This window comes from Emys orbicularis, chromosome 4 (assembly GCF_028017835.1).
Source record: "Emys orbicularis isolate rEmyOrb1 chromosome 4, rEmyOrb1.hap1, whole genome shotgun sequence".
In the NCBI taxonomy this organism is placed as follows: Eukaryota; Metazoa; Chordata; order Testudines; family Emydidae; genus Emys; species Emys orbicularis.
Window position 1 is genome coordinate 24,950,624 of NC_088686.1, and position 25,524 is coordinate 24,976,147.

General features: G+C 40.3%; 1 protein-coding gene across 1 annotated transcript in view; it reads right to left on the minus strand.

Annotated features, from left to right (window-relative positions):
- Positions 1 to 283: 283 nt before the first annotated feature.
- The window catches only part of WDR25 (WD repeat domain 25), a 124,140-nt gene continuing 98,899 nt past the window's right edge, over positions 284 to 25,524 (minus strand). Inside the window, exons 4-7 of the mRNA XM_065403740.1 lie at positions 21,838 to 21,968; positions 3,944 to 4,114; positions 962 to 1,102; positions 284 to 540 (exon numbers count right to left, since the gene is read on the minus strand). Of these exons, the coding sequence (XP_065259812.1) occupies positions 319 to 540; positions 962 to 1,102; positions 3,944 to 4,114; positions 21,838 to 21,968 (665 nt within the window). The 3' untranslated portion in view covers positions 284 to 318. The remainder of the gene's footprint in view (positions 541 to 961; positions 1,103 to 3,943; positions 4,115 to 21,837; positions 21,969 to 25,524) is intronic.

The following is a 25,524-nucleotide window of genomic DNA, read 5'->3' on the forward strand; positions in this document are numbered from 1 at the left end:
ACCACTATGCCTCCTTTTTACCCCCATTAGGCATCAAATGATAAAAAACAAATTTAAGCTTAAAGCTTAGATGATATTTTCAAAAACACTCAGTGTTAGCCTAACTCTCATTGACTTCCAGACTTAGACCAGCTCTAAGGACTTCTGAAAATCCTACTCTTAGAAGGCTTGGATGGAATATACAAAATGACAACAGACTCCCTCATATTCATAAGAAAAATTCAAATTACATACACTGGTTTATTTATGATGAAACACCAGCACCCGTGTCTTCAATGTGGACTAGCTGGATTCACTCTGAAAGGGAACCCTGTCTTCTTATTGCCAGATCTTGATATCTCCAGCCCAGTCACACGTTGCAAGAAGTGACGGAAGGACTGGATGAAAAGTTGCACTCACACAAGCCTGGTTATGTGCAGACAAAGTGTGAATGATTCTAGCAGTATGATAGTTATAGAAAAATATTTTGCCCTCTGAACTTCCTGTCACTAGAAGTGTTCCATCTGGAGAAAATTCACAGCCCACTGCAAATCCTTCCACCTGTAAAGAGTCAAGAATAAGAGTAAATCAATATGCTAAGTAGGGAAATTTAATGTAACCTCCTGAAAATGCATTAATGTACTAAAAATATCTCTTTTGCACAATATGCTCTAATTATTTCCCCAGGTGTTTATTAAGACAGACTTATTACGACTTTAAATTGTTAGCACTAGTCAATCAATAATTGGTGATGCTATTAACAATTCACAAAATCTTCCATTATTTTAATCTCCGTTGTCTTCATAATGGGTATCGTTCTAAACTAACTACATTACAGGAAACCAGACAGGAAAAGAAGCAAGTCAATTAATATCTACCCTAGTTTATAAATCAATAGTATCAGCAGACATGTTAAGGGAACAGAAATTGGTTATATTACTTATAGTCCTGAATACTTTAAGTTTCTTGTGAAGAATAATACCTTATGCCCTTCATATCTTTTCTTTTTGTTGATTCTGTATGGTCGTTGGGTAGAAAACAATGCCATGTAGTTTCCATTTGTTTGAGCAACAAATGCAGGTTCTCTAGGGTGCAGAGTCAGACTCGGACAGGTATAACGCTCCTAAAAAATAGTTGAGAAGATTGACATTCCTATATTTTTGTTGCCTGAAATACAGACTTGTTCAAATTAATCAGGCAGTCTGTTGTAGATCTAACATATCTGAATGATTAGAAGATGGGTGAGAACTGACGTATTTTAAATATGTAACCCTGAAGAAATTTAAAAGAAATCCATGCCCAATTTGCTTAACACACTCTCCTGAAAGTTCACATGGGGCAAATATTAAATCTGGTATCTACCCTAATTAGCTGGGCTGAGCAGGAGCTGGGCAAATGCATAGGGAAGGAATATTCCCTTTCACCCCTTTAAAAAGGCAGTTTCAGCCCAAAAGCACTCAAACAGCTTCTGGGGCCCTAGGAAGACTAAAGGTTCCATGTAGCAATGGGTCCTCTAGTCCTACTCCCCATCCCCTTCCATAGTCCCTGTTTAACTCCCTAAACCCTGGCTACCCTCACAGTTCTGCTGCCAGAGAATCTTCTCTGGTTACAGAGGCAGGGACAGGATTTACCCCCTAGTACGAAATACCTCTTTACTGCTATTTGTATCATGAAGAAAACAGTTTGTTAATTACAACTGATCTTTCTAATCCTAGTAAGGTCAGAAGTCACAAATGATGTCACTTTTCAACATGACTATTTTCAGTTCAAAATGTTCAGCTGCAGGAAGAGATGGATACTTTTGGATCCACAATAGCCTTAGGCCAGTGTTTAGAATTGTGAATGATGGTAACTTCATGAGCCAAATCCAAAGCAAAGTGAGAAAAAGGGCTTCCTCCAATTTCAGAAGAAACCCAAAGTCACATGGGCAGGTTTAGATCCAGGGATTCAAATACAAACTTCCCATCCCTGAAATTCTAAGGGGGAGGGCAATTGGAATAGAGGTTCCGGTTTTAGCTCATCTCTAGTTCTAATGTACAACTTTATGTTTCAATATAAATCACAGTTTATGCGCAGTAAAAACATCTGAGATTATTGCGTTGGGCAAAAGGAATGCTATGCTCTTTCAAATGTTGGACAGCAACAAGATAAATAAAAGCTTAAAGGTAAATTTATGAATGAAAAATGATGAGGCATTACTAGCAAGTAGAAGTGGGACAACAGAAAAAAGACTGGGGGGTTGAGGGCTTGTCTTCATGGAGATTTAGTGCATGACAAGCCAGGGTGTCAATCTACAGTGATTGCTGCACACCAACTGGCCATGTGGACCCTCCTACTACACACTAAAAGTTCCGCAGTTCTGCACTATGGGACTTTCAGTGCGCAGTAGCAGGATCCACACAAGCAGTTAGTGTATGGCAACCAGGTGCACTATCGATTTAAACCTGGTTTACCACACACTAAATCGCCACATAGACAAACCCTCAGTTAAGTAAAGAGTATTAGAGAGAGGAAACACAAAAGAAAGGCACAGGGAGAAAAACTTAAACAATCTTGGGAAATGATAGTAAAACAGGCTAGAACAGGCAGAAAAGATGTAGGAGTGAAAAATGAGAACCCCCTGTTTCCAGTCAAATTTTGGGGGAAAGTTTGATCGAAAAGGGTTCCGCTATTTTGCAGAAGACAGTAAATTAAAAATACATAGTTTGGGCTATTTAATGTGTATTCATGAGTAGTGAGATGATGGGTTTCTCATCTGCATTCTAGCATAGTAGTAAAGTCCAGACACTCCCATCTTAAAGGTTAGAAATTGAATATTACAAAACTAAGAGTACTTATTTCCCAAAATCACTATCAATTTTTTGTTAGTGACATATTAAAGAATGAAGTAACTGCCCCATTCAGTGATGCTCTATTTCCAAAAGAATTGTCTTGTTTAAACTGCTCAGTACACTGAATATGACTGCTTTGCAGTTTGTTTATTCACTGAAGCGTTTTCTTTCCAGAGCAAATGACTAACATGCTGTCAAACTGCATACCCAGGACGTGTGCTGCTCCAAAATTGAACAAAGACATAATTGTGGAAGTTAGAGATAGAAGTGTCTTACTAGATCATCCACTCCATCTTGTTGCCAGTACAGTTCTTTCCAGTAAAAAAGTAGAACTACCTGAACCCAATTCACTCATGCATGCTTTAACTTACATGAGCGATTAGGCTGGGATTTTCAAAGGAGCCTAAGGGAGCAAGGACTAACTCACTAAGTGTCCTGTGAAGCTGCCAGCCTTTCTTGACAATTCAGCATGTAAATGAATTAGTTGGTTGGACTGCTACATATTGCAAGGAATATTGCACCTGTGTTTGCTAAAGTAATTTTTTTGCCAGCACCATTTTGCCTCTGCTATTATCCTTTGCTATGTATTTACATGCATATACCATGCTATTGCTCAAACATTTCATTGATAAAATCCTTCACCTGTGATCACCCCAAATACATCACTTCTGCTGTCCTGGGAAAGGTACTGGAGAGGGAAACGTGATACCATAACAAATACTTTGGTACACAGTTGGCAGGACACACTGACATTTCAACCTGTGTACCTGCCTAAATCTAGCTCAAATGTCAGTGAATAGGCAGTGAAACGGAAATACTTTTCCAAGGAGGGCACTCACAATTCTCTAGGTCACTTCACAATTATAGTTACAGAGAATAAGTAAGGGCTGCTAAAATAGAAAAACAGCTCTTGCTTTTTAGTAAGTAGCATTTTACACATCACAGTAACATTATAATGGCTTACTTCAAATCATACAGAAGAACTGTGATTTAATATAAGCTGCACTCATCCCTACTTCCAGCAAAATTGATCAATAACTCACAGCAGTTTAGGAAAAATCAAAAGCTTTTTACTCTGCTCACAATTTAATATACTAAATCAGCATTCAAATAATAATAAGTGTTAACCCTACATGAAAAATCTGATTGGAAATTTTCGCAGCACTGTGGAAATCCCATGCAATGATCGTACGGTCAGCTGAGTCCCGGCTTACTGCATCCGTGCTTGTAAGAAATTCTTTTCCTTCAGGAAGGAAGAGGACATCCAAGGTCTGTTGTACTGCTGCTTTGTAGACTTTTATCACCTATGAAATAAGAACACCCATTATGTTGGGATAGATTATATTTCACAATGTAAATGAGGTCATTTGAAGTGGTGACAAGTGTATCATCATAACAAACTCATGTATTTCATTAAAACAGTGGTCCCCAAACTGTAGGGCATGCCACTGAGGAATGTTTGGGGGGGTACACAGTGGGGCCTGGGCCAGCCCCCCATGAGGGGCAGGGTGGGAGCACCACCCAGCCCCACTCTGCCCCCAGCCATAACTCCACTCCGTCCCCTGCTCCACCACCAGCTCAGCTCTGCCCTCATTCCCTCTCCACCCCCAGGCCAGCTCCACCTGTAGCCCCACCTCCACCCCATCCCCAATTCTGCCCCCAGCTCCGCCTTCAGCATAAGCACCTCTGTTGAGGAAGCCTTGTCTGTGCAATAATGGAGGGGAAGCATGGACAGATTCCATTACTGGTAGTGGGGGGGGCAGGACAGGAAAAGTTTGGGCACCATTGCATTAAAGCCACGTAAAGCATATTTTTTAATATAGATAAATGATAATAGAGTAGCACACTGGTATTTTTAAATGAGGCAGTATTACATCTATTTTATAGAAGAAGCATTGTTATAACGTCACACAATATTTATTTAATAACACACAACGGGAAATTAAACAATATATAAAAGGAAGTATTACTTCACTATTTTCTTCTTATAAACTTCTATCCAACACCTTAAGAAATTAGCCTCTTTGTCATGGCAACAAGGATACAGGAACACTTGTTAGCACCACTTTATGCACCACTTCTAAATTAATGTTAAATTCCATATCATTAGCTACTGCATCAAAGAGTATTCAGGAGCTGGAGCTGTGGAATCCAACACAAGTCCAGAGGGCCAAGAACCTCTCAAAGCTGGCCCAACCACTCCCTCTTCCGAGAAGCAGCGTCTGTGACTCCACCTACCAACTGCCATATATGGTGGTCAGGGAGTTCGCAGCTGGCATAGAAGGAAACAGCGCCTTCCAAGGAACAGGTTTAACTGCTCCCCAAATAAGTGATTTCTGTGGAGACTGATGAGTCCTATGGAGGCAGTGAGGCTGACAGCTGTTAAGAGAAGGAAATAACCCATTGGGGTAAAAATACTCTGGGACCCCTACTTCCACCCTTCTCCCTTTTGATTCCCTAGGACCAACTGTTGTGAAGGTCAGTCAGTCCAGTGCAGAGCCAGCATACATGGAAGTGAACAGCTCCCATGACCTTTAGTGCTTCTTGACATAGGCCCACGATTTGATCCACAGTATTAAAACAGGAATTATTCGCAATCCATTGGTGGGACATATACTGGTGTCTACCTCACACCAATAATACTGTGTATATATGTAGCTAAACTGTTTTAAATATGTTACATGTGCCCAAAGGCTGCTGCTGCTACGAGAGTGTAATGAATTTCTACACAAGGAAACATCATGGATTGTGTGATCAGAGCACTATTTTGTACTGAAACCCACAGAAAAACGATTTAAAAAATCCAGTACAACATTATTATTTCCAGAGTTCCTGGATATGGTGCATGAGAGACCTAATTTAAATGAAAATGGATTTATGAGGAACAAAGGGATACCTTTTAAATTGCTCTTGGGAATTTTATGTGCAACTCTGAGGGCAGTGCATTGAAGATTTACCCTAAGCCTTTAACCTCCACTAGTCTCATGCTATTATTCCTTGCTCCTTCCTGAAAGGTATGTGGTAGGCTCTAGACGAATAGTCCCATTGCTTTGGAGTAAGACTTTCACCCAAAGGTCCTCAATCCAATAGCACAGCAGCGTGAAGACTACTTACTTCATAGCAATAAAGGAAATACCTGTATCTTTCAGAACTGCAGCAACTGAACTGAAAAGTAAAGTATATCTTAAAAAAAATAATTACAACACTGATTATGTTCTGTGAGGAAAGAAATATATCAAGAGCCATGCTATGCATCTGTGGGATATGGAATTGATTTTCCATTTACAGAAAGATTGTTTTTTCTCACTCCAAGACAAAATCTATATCAAAGAAGCCCAATAGTTAGTTATTGCATAATTTTGTTAATCTTCAAATTTGTCAGCGTGGCTTGGCTATCTGGAAACAATTTCTGACAGTAATGACAATCAGTGGGATACTTCGCCTATGAGGTCGTTAAGGCAAACTCATTAGAGGTGCTCCAGCAGAAATGAGAAGCACAGTAAAGGTATCTAAAAACCTGTCTCCAGCTGCAGGGAAGGTTTGTAGAGTCAGAAACCTACAAAAAACTCCATTACAATGCACTACTCCTATATGACACCTCTCTCTCGCTTTTTCATACCATTACAATGCTCTGGTATGAAAAGCAAGAGAGGTGGTATATGGAATTAGCCATCGAGTGTGAAACAGTTGGACTCTATGGGACCACAAGTTTGAATCCAGGCAGGGTCTCCTCAACCCCTTCTCCTTCTGGGGCTAAATTGAACACTGTGGGTGGCTCTTTCATTGAGGTCTAGGTCTGCTCTTTCTTGACCTTAAAGATATGTGGTACTGTTCACAAGGCTTTGCCCCTGTGTCTTTGCCCCAAATTTCCCACGTTCACTCTTGAACTGGTTGGCTGATTGAAATGAACAATATAAATGTAAATGTATAATTTAAAAACTGAAAAACATAATGTAGAACCCTTCGTGCTAATACTAGGAGTTGGACTAGATGGCCCAGGGAGGCGCCTTCCAATCCTATCAGCTGTGAAAATCTGCTACGACCCATTAACCATATTTATGGCTTATTAAAAACAATTTCAAAAACTACTATAGAATAATATTAAGGGGCTGACTCATAAAACCAGAGAAATTCAGAATGAAGGATGGAATGGGTCTCAAAACAAAGGAAGTATCTTATTTCATTCTTAAGTAATCCCACTAAACCTCTGAGTTAAGGATACAGTTAGACATAAAAGAACTAAGGCTTGGTCTACACTTACCCCCCCAATTCGAACTAAGGTACGCAACTTCAGCTACGTGAATAACGTAGCTGAAGTTCGAAGTACCTTAGTTCGAACTTACCTCGGTCCACACGCAGCAGGCAGGCTCCCCCGTCGACGCCGCGGTACTCCTCTCGTCTAGCTGGAGTACCGCAGTCGACGGCGATCACTTCCTGGTTCGACTTATCGCGTCCAGACAAGACGCGATAAGTCAAACCCAGAACTTCGATTCCCAGCCGCCAAACTAGCGGCTGGGTGTAGACATACCCTTAAGCAATGAAATCCAGATTTTGAGTAAGATCCTTATCATCATCTTAACTTTGAATATTTTTGTAATAATAGACAGCGAAAGTACTGCCCTGGCTGCTCAGAGAATGATGCCCCAATTGAAAATTTAGAATGACAGCAGTGACTCAACAAGGACAAGAGCAGAGTCCTGCACTTAGGACGGAAGAATCCCATTCACTGTTACAGACTAGGGACCGAATGGCTAGGAAGCAGTTCTGCAGAAAAGGACCTAGGGGTTACAGTGGACGAGAAGCTGGATATGAGTCAACAGTGTGCCCTTGTTGCCAAGAAGGCTCATGGCATTTTGGGCTGTATAAGTAGGGGCACTGCCAGCAGATCGAGGGATGTGATCATTCCCCTTTATTCGACATTGGTGAGGCCTCATCTGGGGTACTGTGTCCAGTTTTGGGCCCCACACTACAAGAAGGATGTGGAAAAATTGGAAAGAGTCCAGCGGAGGGCAACAAAAATGATTAGGGGGCTGGAGCACATGATTTATGAGGAGAGGCTGAGGGAACTGGGATTGTTTAGTCTGCAGAAGAGAAGAATTAGGGGGGATTTGATAGCTGCTTTCAACTACCTGAAAGGGGGTTCCAAAGAGGATGGATCTAGACTGTTCTCAGTGATACCTGATGACAGAACAAGGAGTAATGGTCTCAAGTTGCAGTGGGAGAGGTTTAGGTTGGATATTAGGAAAAACTTTTTCATTAGGAGGGTGGTGAAGCACTGGAATGGGTTACCTAGGGAGGTGGTGGAATCTCCTTCCTTAGAGGTTTTTAAGGTCAGGCTTGACAAAGCCTTGGCTGGGATGATTTAGTGGGGAATTGGTCCTGCTTTGAGCAGGGGGTTGGACTAGATGACCTCCTGAGGTCCCTTCCAACCCTGATATTCTATGATTCTATGACTCAACTGATTAGCCCCTGTATTGCTCCCAGATGGTGTAGGTCAACCAACACACATGCTCGGTTTCCTTTGATATTGAACATCTAAAAACAAGGATTTAAAAATGTTAGAAAATAATGTGATGAGTATCAATCAAGTCCTCCAACTAAACCATCTCTGACCACATTTTAAACAAACTAGTGAAAATCAAGTATACATAGAATAAAACTGCCTCCACCTGAAAAACTATGAGACTGCCTGGATACTTGTCATCTCATTACATACAGATATGTGAGCAGTTACTCCAATTTTTCACATGCTTTGCCTGTCTCATCAGTTTGGAAATGTAATGCTTGCACTCAGTTGTAGACCCTTGCTCATGCAGGTAGTGCCCACACATTGTAATAAAATCAACCAGATGTAAGCCTGAAGTCTGCAAAATTTACATAATTTTCAGCAATCCGCTTGCCTTTTTAGATGGCAAAAAAGTAAATGTGTTCCCTTCATACTTAAATTCCTAGAAATCTTGCACAATAGAAAAAGCAATTAGACTTTTTAAAGCCCAAAGTGATAATTGTATATATAGCCTTTGCTTTATAATTCTGGGAAAACCATGCATGGATAACTCTGTACAGTGTTACAAAGGAAGGTAAACCGTTAGGAGCAAAAAAAAAAAATTCAGAACTCCTATATACTATAGCTGTCTTTTGAATGAGAAATGATAAAATATAAGGAATCTCAAGGGCTTGCAGCAAAACTGAGAATGATTTAAACTAAAGGAAAATCATGTAACAAAAAAAATCAAGTGGCTATTAATGCAAAAGGGGCGCTCTAACATCCAGATAGAACAGGAAATGGAAGAGATGGTTACCTAGCAACAGGAATCATTAAAAAGGAGTCAAATTCTAACCATGACAGTTGGAAAGATCAGAGGATGGAGATGCACAAAACAGAGACATGGAGAGAGGCTGCACAGGGACAAAGGCTAACTCAGTAGAGAAGGGGACAATGAATGAAAATCTTTAATAGCAATCCAAAGAGGTAGTTTTCTATATTTTTAAAAGTGTTTTAGGCTTAAACTCAAATACATTATTTGGGTCCTCAGCAACATGATGTTTGTTTGAACCCTTAGTAATGTACATATATACATATTTACACAGAACATAGGTACGGCATGCTCCAGGGGTGCCACATGGAATTTTCTTTACATACATTTTGGGACTCATACAGTGAGATAGCATCACTTTAATGATGAGAAAGGTCAAAAAGTGGGGAAATAATTAAAATGGACATATTTGGAAATCTAGGCAAAAATCAGTTTATACCCCTATTAATTAATTGTTAATCAGTTTTTACATGTTCACTGGTGAATGTTAAAAATAGATGCATTTCTGTGTTGCTTAATGACAAATGCAGTTTGATATCTCCTGTTTTACATGGCTCTTCAAACTGGATTTGTGAAATCAAATCTCTTGCTACAGAGCTAACTTCTTCTCCAGCACTGTAATCTTCTTGGGTATCTGCTTCAGAAAGAAATAGAGCAACTGCCATGTTGCTTTTGTCTGTCAATTTATTCTTAAGTGTACTCACATTTTCTGTTTAACCCCTTTATCTTTTAATTTCTATTCTATATAAAATAATCCACAAAAGCACTACATTGTGTATCAGCTATGATTGATCTATATATAACATACATAATGGAAAGCTACGAAAGGAAAGAGATGAAAATTAAGGTATCTAACAATACATACCCTCTCTCTTCCCAGAGACACACACCTCACCACTAAAACAATCACCATAAACCATGTACCACATCCTTAACTGTGCCCTGCTAAAGTTGTCTGTGTTTCAGCTCCCTTTCCCCACACTTGCCACGCTACTGCTGCAAACAGACCAGATTTCCCCCTCCTCTCCACACTGTTCTGGAAAATCACACTCGCGCATCTTTGGGAACAAATGCCATGCACTAGCAAAATCCATTCCCCATTAACTCTATCCCACTCCTGTAAACTCCCCCCACATGCCATACACTCGAGACAGGGATTAGTTGGCATAAGAGCAGGCTACATTGCTTTACATCAGCTGGGAGCTTTTCTATGGCAGGGGAATTCTTGGTTGGCCAGTCAGGGCCAGATTCAACCATCTTAAATGGATTGAACAATAGTGGCCAGAAAAGGGGGAGGCAATCTGGATTTACATCTCACTGAGCAACACGTTAGTGCCTCACATCAAAACAATTTCGCTTACTAACACAGAGAAAGGACATTACCCTCTTCACCCAGATTAAAAAATATCAAGTCAAAAAGTGAAATTATGTAACATAGGATATAGTAATATACAAAATATGCATGTAATTTTTTTATAATCTAGACTACAAATCCAAAAAATGTAATAAAAAGCTGCTTTTTTACTTTAAGAAGTGTAGTTCAATCCCTAGAACCAATGAAGTAATATTTTGGTTTGTAATTGGGATCAAGATATATATACTTTTCAATTTCACTTTGCAAAGATCTTTTGCAAAAGTAAATAACTGCAATATCATTGCTATGATGAGAACTCATAATTAAACTTTTGTTCTAATTTAGACCATTAATTTATGACATGCTCAAGGATGCCAGTTTAGGCAAAATGTCAGTTAGCCTATCCTGCTATCTGTCATTTGTTAATGAAGGCTTTTGCTGCTTTTCCATTTGCAGGTTTATTATACACAAGCTTTTGAAAATGTACAGTCCACTAGCACAGTCTCAACATATCCGGACAAAAGAGACCTGCTTTCAAAGATACTCATAATGGCTTCTGACGTCAACAAAATTCAACATAATGATGAAACTCCTTTACTAAGGCAGAGTTCAGGGCTGCAGGCATTCTTCAAGAAGAGTAATTTAAGCAAATGAAAGCAGTTTCAAATAGATTCTAATGATATTGGTGATATGAATAGTATTTAGTAAGGCTGAATTTAAGAGACTTATTTTTGTATTGATGGTCCATAGGATTTCTTTGTATGAAGTATATGCAGTGTATGATATATAGTGATATTTGATTTTTTAAAAGCCCAAGCCTCAAGTAAAGTGAACTGCATGCCCCACACCTTGGCCCCAGAGTGGCCACCCCACAGGATATGTGCATTTCACATTCATAAAGTCCCATTACTCAGGATTTATGGAAGCGATGAGGAAGAAGAATGGTTCTGTGGTTAAGTCATTGTTCTTACGAGAGATCTGGGTTCAAATCCTAGCACTACCACAGCCTCCTTGTGTGGCCTTGGATGAGTCACTTAATGATTAATCTCTCTGTTCCTCAGTCCCCCTCTTGTAAAAAGGGAAATTAGTTTTTTCAACTCTTTGTTTTGTCCATTAAGACTGTAAGCAGTTTGGGGCAATGACTGTCTTTTACTAAGTGTATGTATAGTGCCCAGCACAATGTGGCACTAATCTCAGTTGAGACTTCTAGATGCTACACTCATACAAACAAGAAACTGCATTTCAGCATAAAAGAAAGTTAATTTGCACAGTATGTGCGAGTTTGTGTCAAATGATTAAGTATAAATGAAATGCTACCTCCGCACATTTTAAATGATATATTCTCATAATGTGAAATGTTTCATTTCAATCATATGCTATATCAACATTAAATTTTCCTATGTTTTGTTGTGACTGCAAAATCCTATTTGCCTTATTAACCTTTCATCACATTTAAGACCAGAATGGAGCACTTTATAAGAGCAAATGAACAAATGAGAAATCCATTTATGTTCCTGTTCTCAATCTAACTAATTTTAATGGCAATTTTAATTACTGAAACAGATGGTAATGTCATGGACAGAAAGGTCAGAAACTCTATAGCTTTATCTTCCACAAAAATATGTTCCTTTGGGTTAAAATACTGTACCATAAACCCAGGATGGGTTTTCCTGTATGCCATTGAAGATACATTATTTTCTCTTTTCTGTTCTGATCAGTCACTCCTTGCTGCTGTTCTTAATTTTCTTCTGTTTTGAAAGACAAAACCTTGACTACTGAGGCATGTTAAAAAATGTGCAGATATTGATAAAATGTTGAATGCTTAATCTGACATTCACAGTGAAATGTTTGTAGGTTACAGAGACAAAGAAAAAATTGACAAACTTCAAGTTGATTGAGACATTAGAAAGATCCTGAAATGGCATTTTTTAAGCATTTTCTTTGGAAAGAATAATGAAACTGGTGGAGAAAGAATATATTTCCCTGTTTGATGCATTACAGAATGCTGTAACCTTTGGAGGACCCATTAAGCAACATTTCATTATGCATTTTTACAAGTTATATCTTAAGGTGTTAATAACTAAGGGCTTGTCTACACAAGGAGTTATTCAGGAACAGCTATTGAATAACTCCATATGTAGACAAGCCCTAAGATTCTGATCCCGCAAGCTACTCCACCATATTTGCCCTCCCTATTCCTAGTAAACAGTTCAGTGCTGTGCATACACCTTTTGTACCCAATACAGACATGTATTTTCATATGCAGAAAGGATCACTGTGTACATTAAGACACTTATACACAAATACTATTATGGATTAGCAAATGCCCCTGCTCCATCTTCCTTTGACTATCTTACCCACAGAATCAATAAGGATTTATATCACTGAAAGAGGAATCATGTTTGTTTTTTCCCCCCCAAAGTATCACATAAATAAAAGTAAGTACAAACATCACCACCAGTTTATACAGGTTCCTAACTACACACTTCTTAAAATGAATATGGTTCATCATAAAGCAATTGTACTAGAATGTTTCCAAGGAAACTGCACTGCATTTGCACGTTATAAATTTATTAGCTTTTAACAGTCCTTTAATGAGATTCAAACACTGAGAACTGTAATAACCATATGCTATGAATAATCTCTCTCTCTTGCACATATAGCTATAGATGATTTGACTTAAGCTTCAAAAGTGTAACTATGTATTATTTTATAGAAGCAAAGACTAAAGAAATGGAAAAGAAAAGATCTATTGTTATTCCGTCCATTCCTGTGCGAATACAGAATTGTTCCCATTGTTCCATAGATTTTCTAGTGTTGTGTTCAGTCTAGTTTTAAAAGTCCCAAACATTACTGCTTTCACCATCTCTCTAGGGAGACTATTCTACAGCCTAGAACATTTCACTATCAGGAAGAGTTTTTTGGTTATATATTTCAGCCTAAATATTCCCTCTGAATTTCATCCCATTAACGCTAGCTATGCTCCTATATACTGTAAGAACATGAGGATATATACATTATACAAAATGCAGGGCGAGATTATGACTAGTGCTTATGTGGCCATGCAGGGAAGCAGGACTGATGAAGGATTCCACCTTTCGGCTGGAGTTGTGGGAGCATGAAGACTGTATACCAGATACCACCCAGTTACTCCCAGAGGAATGTAAGTAGACAGAGCCAAGGCGCTAACCCACATTCACAGGCTATGTGTACACTTAAGGCAGCATATAGAGTACAGACACTACGCGCCACCTAGCACGGGTATAAAGAGCACTACAGATGGTGAAACATGGCTTAGGCAAGTAGAGTAAAGGGATGCCATAACCTTTAAGGTATGTACCCTGCATGGCTCTCTACACGCCCCAAGCAGTGCCTTCCACATTTACACTGCTATTTTTAGCAGTTTAGTGTCCCCACAGCTTCCCTGCTGCTCAGGGCCGGCTCTAACTTTTTTGCCGCCCCAGGCAAAAAAGAAGAGCGCCGCCCCACCGTACCCCCCCCCCGCGAGCGACACACAACCGAACCTGCCCCCACCAGCGCCACCGAAATCCCCGCCCCCCCCAGCACCACGGCGCCCGAAGCCCCGCCCCCTCCAAGCACCACGCCACCCGAAGCCCCGCCCCCTCCAAGCGCTGTGCCCCCGCCCACCCTCCAAGCGACGCGCCGTGCCAAGCCCCTGCCCCCCCGAGCGCCGCGCCAAGCCCCCATCCCTCTAAGCGCCGTGCTGCCCGAAGCCCCACCCCCCGAGCGCCGCGCAAGCCCCCGCCCCCTCCAAGCGCCGTGCCGCCCGAAGCCCCCGCCCCCCTCCGAGCGACGCACCGTGCCAAGCCCCTGCCCCCCCCTCCGAGTAACGCGCCAAGCCCCCGCCCCCCCGAGCGCCCCACCGCCGAACCAAAATAAATAAATAAATAAATAAAAATCATAGCGCCGCCCCGCTCCAAGGTGCCGCCCCAAGCACGTGCTTGGTCGGCTGGTGCCTGGAGCCAGCCCTGCTGCTGCTGGAGCTATTCCTCTCTGCCCCCCCACACTGCCAGAGCCTTTCACTGCAATGCATAGCTACATACCACAGTGTAAATTCAGGCTGCTTTTCATTGCAGTGTGTTGATACATGTACCTTACATGCCACCACAAGTGTGGACAATAGGGTTGCCAACTCTGACTGAAGCTGTTCTGGGAGATTTTTTTTCCTAACATGACAATGTCATTTTCTTAAAATATCCTATTAAAATCTCCTGGATTGCTTTCAATAGTCACCAGGAGATGGATGCTGATTCTGGGAGACTCCAGGCCAATCCTGGAGGGTTGGCAACCCTAATGGACAAGGCCACACTCTAGGCAGCAGAGTTGGTTGGCAGCATTAGGGGGAAATATGCTACACCTTTTAAATGAATGTAACAAATTATTCCACCTCCTATGGAGCCAGGGAGCTCTGAAAGGACTCTGACTTTCTGACCCCTGGGATGGTGCACTGATGCACCATCGTAATTAGGGAGCCAATTCAAGCTATCCCACAATTGTTAAGTTATTCAATTGACTTATTAACTATAGCAGGCGTCTCACAAATTCACTGAATTTCAGTTTGCTTAAGAGAACTTCAGAATTCTTACAAACGTGCCACTGTGACGCTTCCTGGAGTACCCTGGGTTGTGAGGTACCTCGCTATCACTTTCCTTAGCATAAGGAAGCCTTGTCTGTGTCTGCCATGGGTCAACTTCCCAACTCCTCCGGCCATGGGCAACAGAAGCCTACGCAGGCCTCGCTCTCTCTCTCTCTACAGGCTAGTGATAGGCACACTCCAACCCCTGAGCCCTCCGACCGTCTCCCTGGAGCATCCAGCCCCAATCCACTGGACACTCACTGCTTCAAAAGAGGCAATACACCCCAGCTTACCAGTTTCACCTCAGATCACCATTCCTCTTGACACACAGCACTTAGATATGTTTATAGTGCAAAAAACTAAACATTTATTTAACAAACTATAGAGATTCAAGTGATAAGAAGTAGAATTATTGGAAACAAATGGTTACGTATACAATAAAATCATAACACTCAATCTAGAAACTCAACTTACTTAACTTGATACTTTCATGTCTTATAGAGCAATGCTCACCCAAAGTCCTTCCAGTGTTTTACAGCCAAGCTTAGCTGGGATGTTCTGTTCATGAGACAAGTCACACTGTCAGCTTGCCTCCTCAGTGAAATATCCTGGATGTCTGTTTGCAACCCCAGATGTATCAGAACAAGCTATTGTCCTTATGAATAAACAGGGCGCCCCCCTGCTGGTTGTTTTTTTTCCCTGTGTACGCCTTTGTAGATTTTGCAATCTCTTAATCAGCATCTGGCTCAGTATGCAAATAGGCATACATTGTGAGGCACACAATAAACAATGGCCATACAGGAAGATAAAAATTTCTTAGAATTTAAAGATAAGGAAAAAATTACAGAAAACAAAATAAAGAGACCAGGTAGATGCAAAATATCTTTTACTGGACCAACTTCTGTTGGTAAGCGAGACAAGTCTCTCTTACCAACAGAAGTTGGTCCAATAAAAGATATTATCTCACCCACCTTGTCTTTCTAATATCCTCGGACCGACACAGCTACAACTACACTGCATAAAACAAAATACAGTTATTTGATAATGCTTACAAAGTTTAAACAAATACACTTACTTAGGCCCTGGGAAGTTCTTGGAGTGTTGTTTAGGAATTACTTTTTGGGACTAAGAAGTGACTTCCTGACTCTACAACAAGTGTGTAGCTTTTCCTTGGAGGTGGGTGGGGATTCTCCTACCTGACATCATATAAAAGTTGTTGTTACTTATCAAGTGAAACCAATGTGTGTAAATAAATTCCTCAACTCAGTCTGACAGTTCACAATGGCTGGTCTCTTGAGATACGTAGAAACTTCAGCTCAGTTGAAAGTAGTATTAGTTGAAAGTGGTATTACAGCTCTAGTCTTGTTCTGATATTATCACTGTGTTCCCTCAGGACCCTAAAAGAAAAAGATTTAACCCAGCTGTGAGAAGTCTGCTGTTGAAAATAAAAGGGGTCCTTGGAGCCGAGCCAAAGTATCCAGGTCTCATTCCCTTATTCTATCCAGGTGTTTCCTGCCTGTGAAATGGATCAGTGATGATATCAAGTTTTAGTCAGTGTAAATAGGTGGACCACTGAACATCGAGTATGCTTCCTGCAAGGAGATGAGGCATGTGGCTTCTTGAATCACCTTTTCATAGCCAAGTAAAGAAACAGGAAGACTAGTGGTTTTATATTTTAAACTCTTTTTGAATTACTGTGTGTTTGGGGGTGGGGGGTTTCTGGCCCTTCAGTTCTGGCAGCTTCAGCTTCTGAGGTCTTTGCAAAGCTCCTGTGGGGCCTGTGACAGAATGTTCACCCCACGCTAGCCCAAAAAGGGTTAGTCTGCCTTAGAAGTGGTTAAGTAACCTGATAGGCCACACGTGAAGGAGGATTAGGCTGTTGATTTGAGGGTCCTGAGCTGGAACCTGGAATAATGGGCAGGCATGGGTTCCCCTACTAGCCACTGGGGAAGTGGCACAATCTAGGCAGTGAATTGGAAGACTGCCTGAGACAGTTTGAACAGAAAGACTCTGATACCCCGGGAAGGGAAAAACTATAGTGACCTGGTTGGAGGGCCAAGCAATGAAGAGGGAGTGTCCCACTCCTGAGTCAGGAAGAGAAGGCACTGCCACTCCTGGAGCGTGAGATGGGTTTCACAGTGAAAGAGAGACAGAAAGGGGTGTCAGACCAGGCAGAGCAATTCCCCAGAGCCACAAGGAGGCATACCAGAAGTGAGCAGAGAACCCCGTGACTGGGCCCTTTCATTCAGTGTGGTGTAGTCTCCTTGGCTGACAAAACACAGCTCTGTGTTCCTTCTGACATGGCAGCTCATTTTAAAAATTTCATTTTGAAATGTTCTAGTCTCCGTGTGAAGTCTTTATATGCTCGCCGATGGTTTTATAACCTTATTTAATCAGCCCATTATACAGCAATATAAAGTCATTTGAATAATCGGTGCTACACAGGCAAAGCTTGGTTCAACACCAGCAGAATGAAATAGCTGTATACTAAATGTCTAACTTATGCATTAGTACCCCTTTGTTCTTTCTTCACTATATGAGCTTAGATAACTAGCTTGTGCACTTCTGAGGGGTGTGTGTGTATACTTTACTATTAATCAAGCCGTTAACAAGCTGCTGCCTACAGCCATGAAGTTCTCTATGAAACACTGGTTGGCTTTACATTGAAGCTTTTCACTTTATGTTGGCTTTAAAACATATTAACTAAAGGCCAGATTTTGCCAACCTTACTCATGTTGAGTAGTACCTTACTCTACACTCAAAATCAATAGGATGTCTTGTAGAGAAAGGCACTACTCAGCATACGCAAGAGCAGCAAAATCTGTCCTTCAATGTTTCGTATGGTTTTTGATATAGCATAGAGTTGACATTTTTGTTTCTAGTTATTCTATTCTATTATTCTAGTTAGACATTTTGTTCCAACTTGCTGTCTGTTGCTCCAGGTTTCAGTGTGTGAAAGACTGCAACAAACCTCCCATTATATATCACTATTTCTAAGACTTAAAATTCCTCTTTTGGTATATATTAATTCTTGGACAATTAATTAATAATAAATCATATTTACAGCTATTCTCACAAAAAGCAATCCCTTTGTCACATTTATTATACATCTATTTAGCTAATATTTTCCTCATAAGTTGCTCTTCTTTGAACACCCTCCACTGTGTCAGTATTCTTCCTGTAATATGTTCCCAGAGCTCAACACAAAATTCCAGGTGCAGGAGTCAGATAAATTTCAGGTTGTGTAAAGAACATTCAAAATATGATGGCTATTTGGCCCTGGAAATATAAGTTTAAGATGTGCAAATGGAAAAGCCAGCACATTAAACACAAACAGTACACTCTGAAGAATGACCACTTAAACTGAGCTTCCAATGTATAATATGTGTATTCTAGACTACAAGTACTACAGTGACGTAGCTGCAGTTACAATGCTGTAGCGCTGTAGTGTAGACACTTACTACAGCGAAAGAAGAGGTTTTTCTATTGCTGTAGTAAAACTACCTCTCTGAGAGGCAGTGGCTAGGTTGACAAAAGAATTCTTCTCGGAAAGGCTATCAGGGATGTAATGAAGGAAACATTAAAAAAAAAATTCATTTCTTCATCCACACAGCCATCAGCTGCTCCTTGAAGCTGAATGACAATTTGAAACACTTGAAGATACAATTTGAGGCAAAACAGGCAAAGCTGCAGCAAATTTGGAAGACCAAGAATACCATGGAAAGATCTTATAATGAATGAAGATTAAAACACTATACATATCTGCAGGACCTTTGCATCATAATTGTAACTAGGTGGGAAGAGGTCCCAGCCACCTATTTTATTTTAAGAGTAAATGGAACATATTATAATAGAACAAAAAGTGAAATACTGGGCAAGACACTTTATCCAATCTTGAATATGATCATAAGAGTACAAGACAGAAAAGAAAATGAGGGTATGGTTACTGTCTCACATGAATAATAAAGAAGCTAATATATGTGAAAAGGAATCTGTATTGAAATATCAAATGTTATGGGGCAGGATGCATTAAATATTAATAATTCATGTTTAATCAACACATTGTTTTATGGCAAACTGACACTTTGAAAAGTAACTGGAGGCTTTGCAACAATGATACTTATATTTGTATTTATTAGACATTAGATATTATGCTACAAGTGGAAGCTCATAGCTAAGGCTATAATTTAGTCATGGGTTCTTTAGTAAAAGTCATGGACAGGTCACGGACAGCCCGTGACCTGTCCGTGACTTGTACTAAATATCCCTGATTAAATTCTAGCTGGAAGGCAGGGGGGTGCGCTGCTCTGGGGGGACACTGCTGGGGGGAAGGGGGGCAGGGGCCAGTGGCACTAGCTGCCGGGAGCCACCAAGCAGTGGCTACTCCGGCCACCCCCAGGGCCACCCATCTGCCGTTGCTCCCGCTGCCCTGGGACCGCTGCTCAGGCAAGTCCCTGGAGCCAGCCACACCGGCCACTGCTCAGGTGGTCCCCGGGGCCAGCTGCCTGAAGCCGTCCAAGCACCAGCCGGTGCAGCTGTCCCTGGGGCCGCTTCAGCAGCACCGGTGAGGCTGGCTGTGGAGCCGCCCAAGCAGCTGGCTGCGGAGCTGCTCCAGCAGCGGCCAGTGTGGCTGTCCCTGGGGCCAGCTGCTTGGGCGGCCCTGGGGTCAGCCACACTGGCCGCGGCAGAAGTCATGGAGGTTGCGGAAAGTCACGGAATCCACGACTTCCGCGATCTCCATGACAGACACGGAGCCCTATTCATTGTCAATCAAAACACAGAACTCGTCCCTGATTTTTCCTCTCTCAGACTGCTCAGGCAGATAAAAGTCTCTGATGGCACCATTCAGTTGTGACTATCCACATATCACCCAGTACATACATTCTTCCCTAATTCAAAACACTACATTTTAAAATCAATAGGAAAGAGAAGAAACTATGATGGTCCACTTTGGAACTATTGCATGGATAGGACTGTAACTACAGATTGCTGTTTTTTAATCAATGACAATAAACATAAAACTTAGGTTTTAAAACAAACATTCCAACAGGAAGCTCAATATCCATTTCCGACCCACGCCACTCCTTACACTTTCAACACTGATTAACTGCTGCATGTTCCAAGTTAAAATTAGATATTTTTAACAAATTGCTTATTCGGGTGGTTTCCTGACTGAAGAACTTCCACACATATCTAATTATGTCTTAGAGAACAAAGCAGTTAATCATATCTGAAAACGGTGCCTGTTAGGAGCAGGTGTAGACAAGTTTCTTTGTCCTGGTGTGCCTCTGAGCCTAAAACCTGAACACCAATTTTTAAAATGCTTTACAACAGTTAATTTCCCTTTTTACAATAAACTAACCATTTCTGGGAACTGGATTACTGCCCGTTAACATGGTGGGAGAGTAGTATTATCTCTTAATTACAGTCAGACTACTAAAAAAAGGTGTGCACAAAATCTCTCACAATTATTGTGATTTGCCTTGGGATCAGTCTATGAAGATTACCGATCCTTAGTTCTTCATTGTTCCACGTTACTTAAAATATCTTCTAAACATGAAACTCCAGTTTCGGGAAAGAAAAAATATGGTCAGCTAATGACACAGAAATACATCATTCAGCTATTGTGAACTTCACGGTATCCTGTACTGTGGGCCGTAAAATGTGCTGCCTGTTAGGAGATCAGACATTAAGTGTGACCAAAGGACTTCAGAACTTGTACTTAGAAACATCACAGAGGGAATATTCTCAGCCTCCAAAGAAAAGCTCATACCTGTACTGCAATGCTCTTGAGCACTCTTGGGTTGTAAGGTGGAATTCAAATGAGAACAAGCAGTGGTCCAGGTGCACATGAACACCTCCTGACCCCACTTGATGATGTCTCACACTTTGAGTCCGCGTATGGAAGAGTTAAAAGAGCCCCATTGGTTGGGTAGGTAGTGAAAACATAAATATTGCCTGAATCCCACAACAGAGACATCAGAATATAAATTTCAAATGACAGAAAAACTCAACTATTGATCCGTTAGTAATTTACGGTGGTTAATTAAAAATAAATTATATATATATATAGAAGTAAGAAAAATCAGGTTAACTGTAAATAGTTCCCCTAACAGTGTTGCAAAGAGAGTAAAAAAGGTATCATTTAACTTCCAAATGGAGAGTCACTAGAGGTGGGCACAAGGGACTATATCCCTTTCGTGCTGCACAGAAATGTCAACTTCGGGTACATCCTAAATCCTAGGTGAGACTTGAATGACAATATGACACAGAAAATAGTGTTACAAACTTCATCAAAGATACTGACAAGAATATAGATTTTTGTAAATAATCTCACAACTCAAGAGAAAACAAAACAATTTAAAAAACTTAATAGGTATTACAAGGTATGTTGGAAGCCTTTTCCTACCCATCCACCAATGGTTACTAGTGAAAATGCATTACTCATTAATTTCTGACAGTTCAGCCTTCACACAGCCACTGTACTGTATAGTTCTCAGAACAAGAAAAAACTTGTTTAAAGAAATGCTTTTTAAACATATGTTTTTGCTATAGACAGAGCACGAACACTGACTTATTGTTCCCTTTTAATATACAGCAAGAATGAGTGACAAAAACATGTTCTTATTTTCCAATTATCCCCTCCCCCTCCAAAGCAAAGTCCTATTAGCTACCCACACTCCCCACCCTTCAGAATACATCTATATCAGACAAGTTAAAATAATCTGGCGAACAAGAAATGAATCAGATATCTGTTACCTTACAATTCCTTATATCCCAGGCTTTAACTTCTGGGCTGAATCCTCCACAAATAAAAATATTAGGCTCAGAAAGGTGAAACTTCAGTGTGCTGATCCTAAATTCATTTTTGCTGCTAAATACCTGTGTCCCTAAAATACAAAAAAAAAAAAAATCCAAGGTTAAAATTTGAACATGAATAATACTTTCATTAGACAGAATACTGAATTTTTATGTAGCAAATAAATATTAAAATAAAATGTAGGTTGCCAAAAGTCAATACGTAAATGGTAGCATAAACATGTGGGATTGTAAAAAATCTGGAATTGAATTAACTTTATTCCATTTAGGTGAAATTCATCCTACTCCTGGCCTGCTACACCATTTGCTGGGCAGTGCCCTTGCACAGACAAGAACAGGGCAGAGTGGATATGCAGAGAGACTTCTGGGTCACTTGCACACTATGGGTGGGGGTTCCACAATGGTCCCAGTTAGGATGGCATGCAGGAGTTACATATGCAGATCCCATGGATGGGTACTCCTGTGCAGAGGAGCTGTGCTTGTTATTCCAGCAGCTAGAGAAGGGGCTGCATTGAAACCCTGTGGCCTGCATGTATGTTGCAGGGAGTGGAATTCAATCCGACCAGCCACATACCTTTCCTCTTGGATTTTGCTTGCTTGGATTTTGTGGAGGAGGGGTGAATTTTGCCCTTACAACAGAAAATAATTTGCATACCCTCATTCTAAGGCAATATCTGTTCCCATGGATACGCTGTTCTCTAAATTTAATTGTGTATGGTAATCTTCAAAGGATCCTGTGGCTTAATAGTAATTGGCTTGCAAACAGCACTTCCAAATTATATAATTCATAAATTAATACCACAGGAAATTCAGCTACATGAATGTGTAGGATTTATCTCCAGTTCATTGCTGTTATACTTATCAAATTCATGATAATGTACATTCACTGCAATACTATTCTGAAATAGCAACATATCCTAAGCTAAATGCATTTAAGTTTTCACAATTTCACATTTTATATTCTATTGTATTAGACATGGTATCTACATTCAAGAATATATAACGACCACATACATCGAGAATATATTAGATGGTGTGCACTAACATAAGAACACAAGAATGGCCATACTGGGTCAGAACTATGGTCCATTCAGCCCAGCATCCTGTCCTCTGAGAGTGCCTGGTATTAGATACAACAGGGCAATTATCAAGTGATCCATCTACTGCTGTCCAGTCCCAGCTACTGGCAGTCAGAGTTTTAGGGGCACCCAGAGAATGGAGTTGTGTCCCTGACCATCTTGGCTAATAGCCAAGCTATCCTCCATGAACCTATCTAATTCCTTTTTGAACCCAGGTATACTTTTGGTCTTCACAGCATCTCCTGGCAATGAGTTCCACAGGTTGACTCTGCATTATATAAAGAAGTTTCATTGGGTGACCCCTGGAACTTGTGTTACATGAAGGAATAAATAACACTTCCTTATTCACTTTCTCCACACCATTCACGATTTTATAGACCTCTATCATATCCCCCCTTAGTTGTCTCTCTTTCTAAGCTGAACAGTCCCAGTCTTTTTACTCTCTCCTCATATAGAAGCTGTTCCATACCCCCAATCATTTTTGCTGCCCTTCTCTGTACTTTTTCCTATTCTAATATATCTTTTTTTAGATGGGGTGACCAGAACTTCATCCAGTATTCAAGGTGTGGGCATACCATGGATTTATATACTGACATTATGGTATTTTCCATCCTCTTATCTATCCCTTTTCTAATGATTCCGAACATTCTGGTAGCTTTTTTGACCGCTGCTGCTCATTGAGCAGATGTTTCCATGATGACTACAAGATCTCTTTCTTGAGCAGTAACAGCTAATTTAGATCCCATCATTGTGTATGTACAGTTGGGTTTATGTCTTCCAATGTGCATTACACTGAATTTCATCTGCCATTTTCTTGCCCAGTCACCCAGTTTTGTGAGATCTCTTTGTAACTCTTCATAGTCAACTTTGGCTTTAACTATATTGAGTAGTTTTGTATTGTCTGTAAACTTTGCCACTTCACTGTTTTCACACTTTTCCAGATCACTGATTAAGTCAAGGGCCCCTGTGCACCTTAAAATATGATGAGGGCACCTTAAAAATGTGCATCTCACCAGTTGTACAGCAAATCAGACTTTCAGGCCAATTATTTTTAATAATGTGCAATTTTTTGTTCTATAAAAATTCATGATGTGAACACTTTTTTGCTATTAGGTTGAAATTAAAAATGTAATAAATTTTCACACTACTTTCTTCACTCTGAGCTGATCTGGTTGGTTTTGACACAGGAATTGATCCTGACTCGATTAACCAATCTTACATGGTAAGGAGGTTTTACAAGAAGCCATTCTGAGTCACTTTCTCAGAAAGAATGAGATTTCATTATGCATGCTCACTCAGAGCCAGAGCAGAAAAGCAGAAAAAAACCAGAACAATACAAAACAAAATGTACTGCTCCCTGCTGAAGCTGGGGGGGTTGGATGGTTGCTTATTGTTGCCTGATAGATTGTCAATCTAAAATGTTTAAGGGCTCCTGTAAACACTGACAGTGAGAGCATCCATCCAACAAAGGTCTTAAAAAAAAAAAAAAGAAAGAATGGGTGGTTAGCAGGCCAGCAGTCCTTCCTTCCAAAGTTACATGCCACCCGTAGTGGCTTTTCCTCCTGGAAACCTGCAACTTCCCCAAGGACAGGAGAAGGAAGAGAGGAGATACTCATAAGTAAGGAGGACAAAGGCAGTACCAACGTAACAGGAGATTACTCTCATCTAGGCCACCATCTTGATCTAATAGCTGCTACATCCCTCAGCTTGATCTTCTACCTTGGAAGGATCTTGATTAGTATGGGATCTTGAGTGCAGAACCTTCCAACACATGGGAAGCAAAATAGCTAGCTAACAACTCGGGTTAAATGTGCTGAATAACAGTGGATTGTTTGTTACCATAACAAATACACAGTGATTTAATAATCAGATATCTAAAATGTTGTCAGATATAAAGGACAAAGCAAATTATTACACAACACAAAAAGGAAAATAAGACATTTTTCTCAAGTGGTTAAAAAGTGGGAAAAGTTGAATATGAACTTTTTTGTTAAACAAGAGGAAGCCTGCAAAATATTCACTTTATTAAGATATTTTTAAAACAAGAAACTAAAACAAAAAGAGTTGGGGTTTTTTATTTAATTCTGTTCCATTTTATATGCAATTTTGTGTACTTTTTGCATAAATACAATAGGCAACTTAACTTTTGTTTTTGGAACATTTAACTCTAATTTTAAGAATAGGTTTTCCATTTGTGGTCAGTTATTTTATGACCTCTAGCAACATCTTGTTAATTATATTTTAGAAGACTATGAAAATATAAAAAGAAGATATATAATATTACAATGAAGGTTTCACATCTCATACCCAAAATGAGCAACTTCAGGCGGAAAAAAAATATATAGTTCATTTCCATTCTTCCCAAGTCCAACTTTTATTAATAAAATAATACACTACTTATATGGAGAAAAGTTGTCCTTTGTTAAACTAAATGCAGAAGGTTTTTTTTAATCTCCTTTGTTGATCCCTAACAAAGATATTTTGTCATTTGTTTCTTAGCTGAACTGAGACACAATTTCTGGTAATGTTCTCTTCCACAGAGAAAACC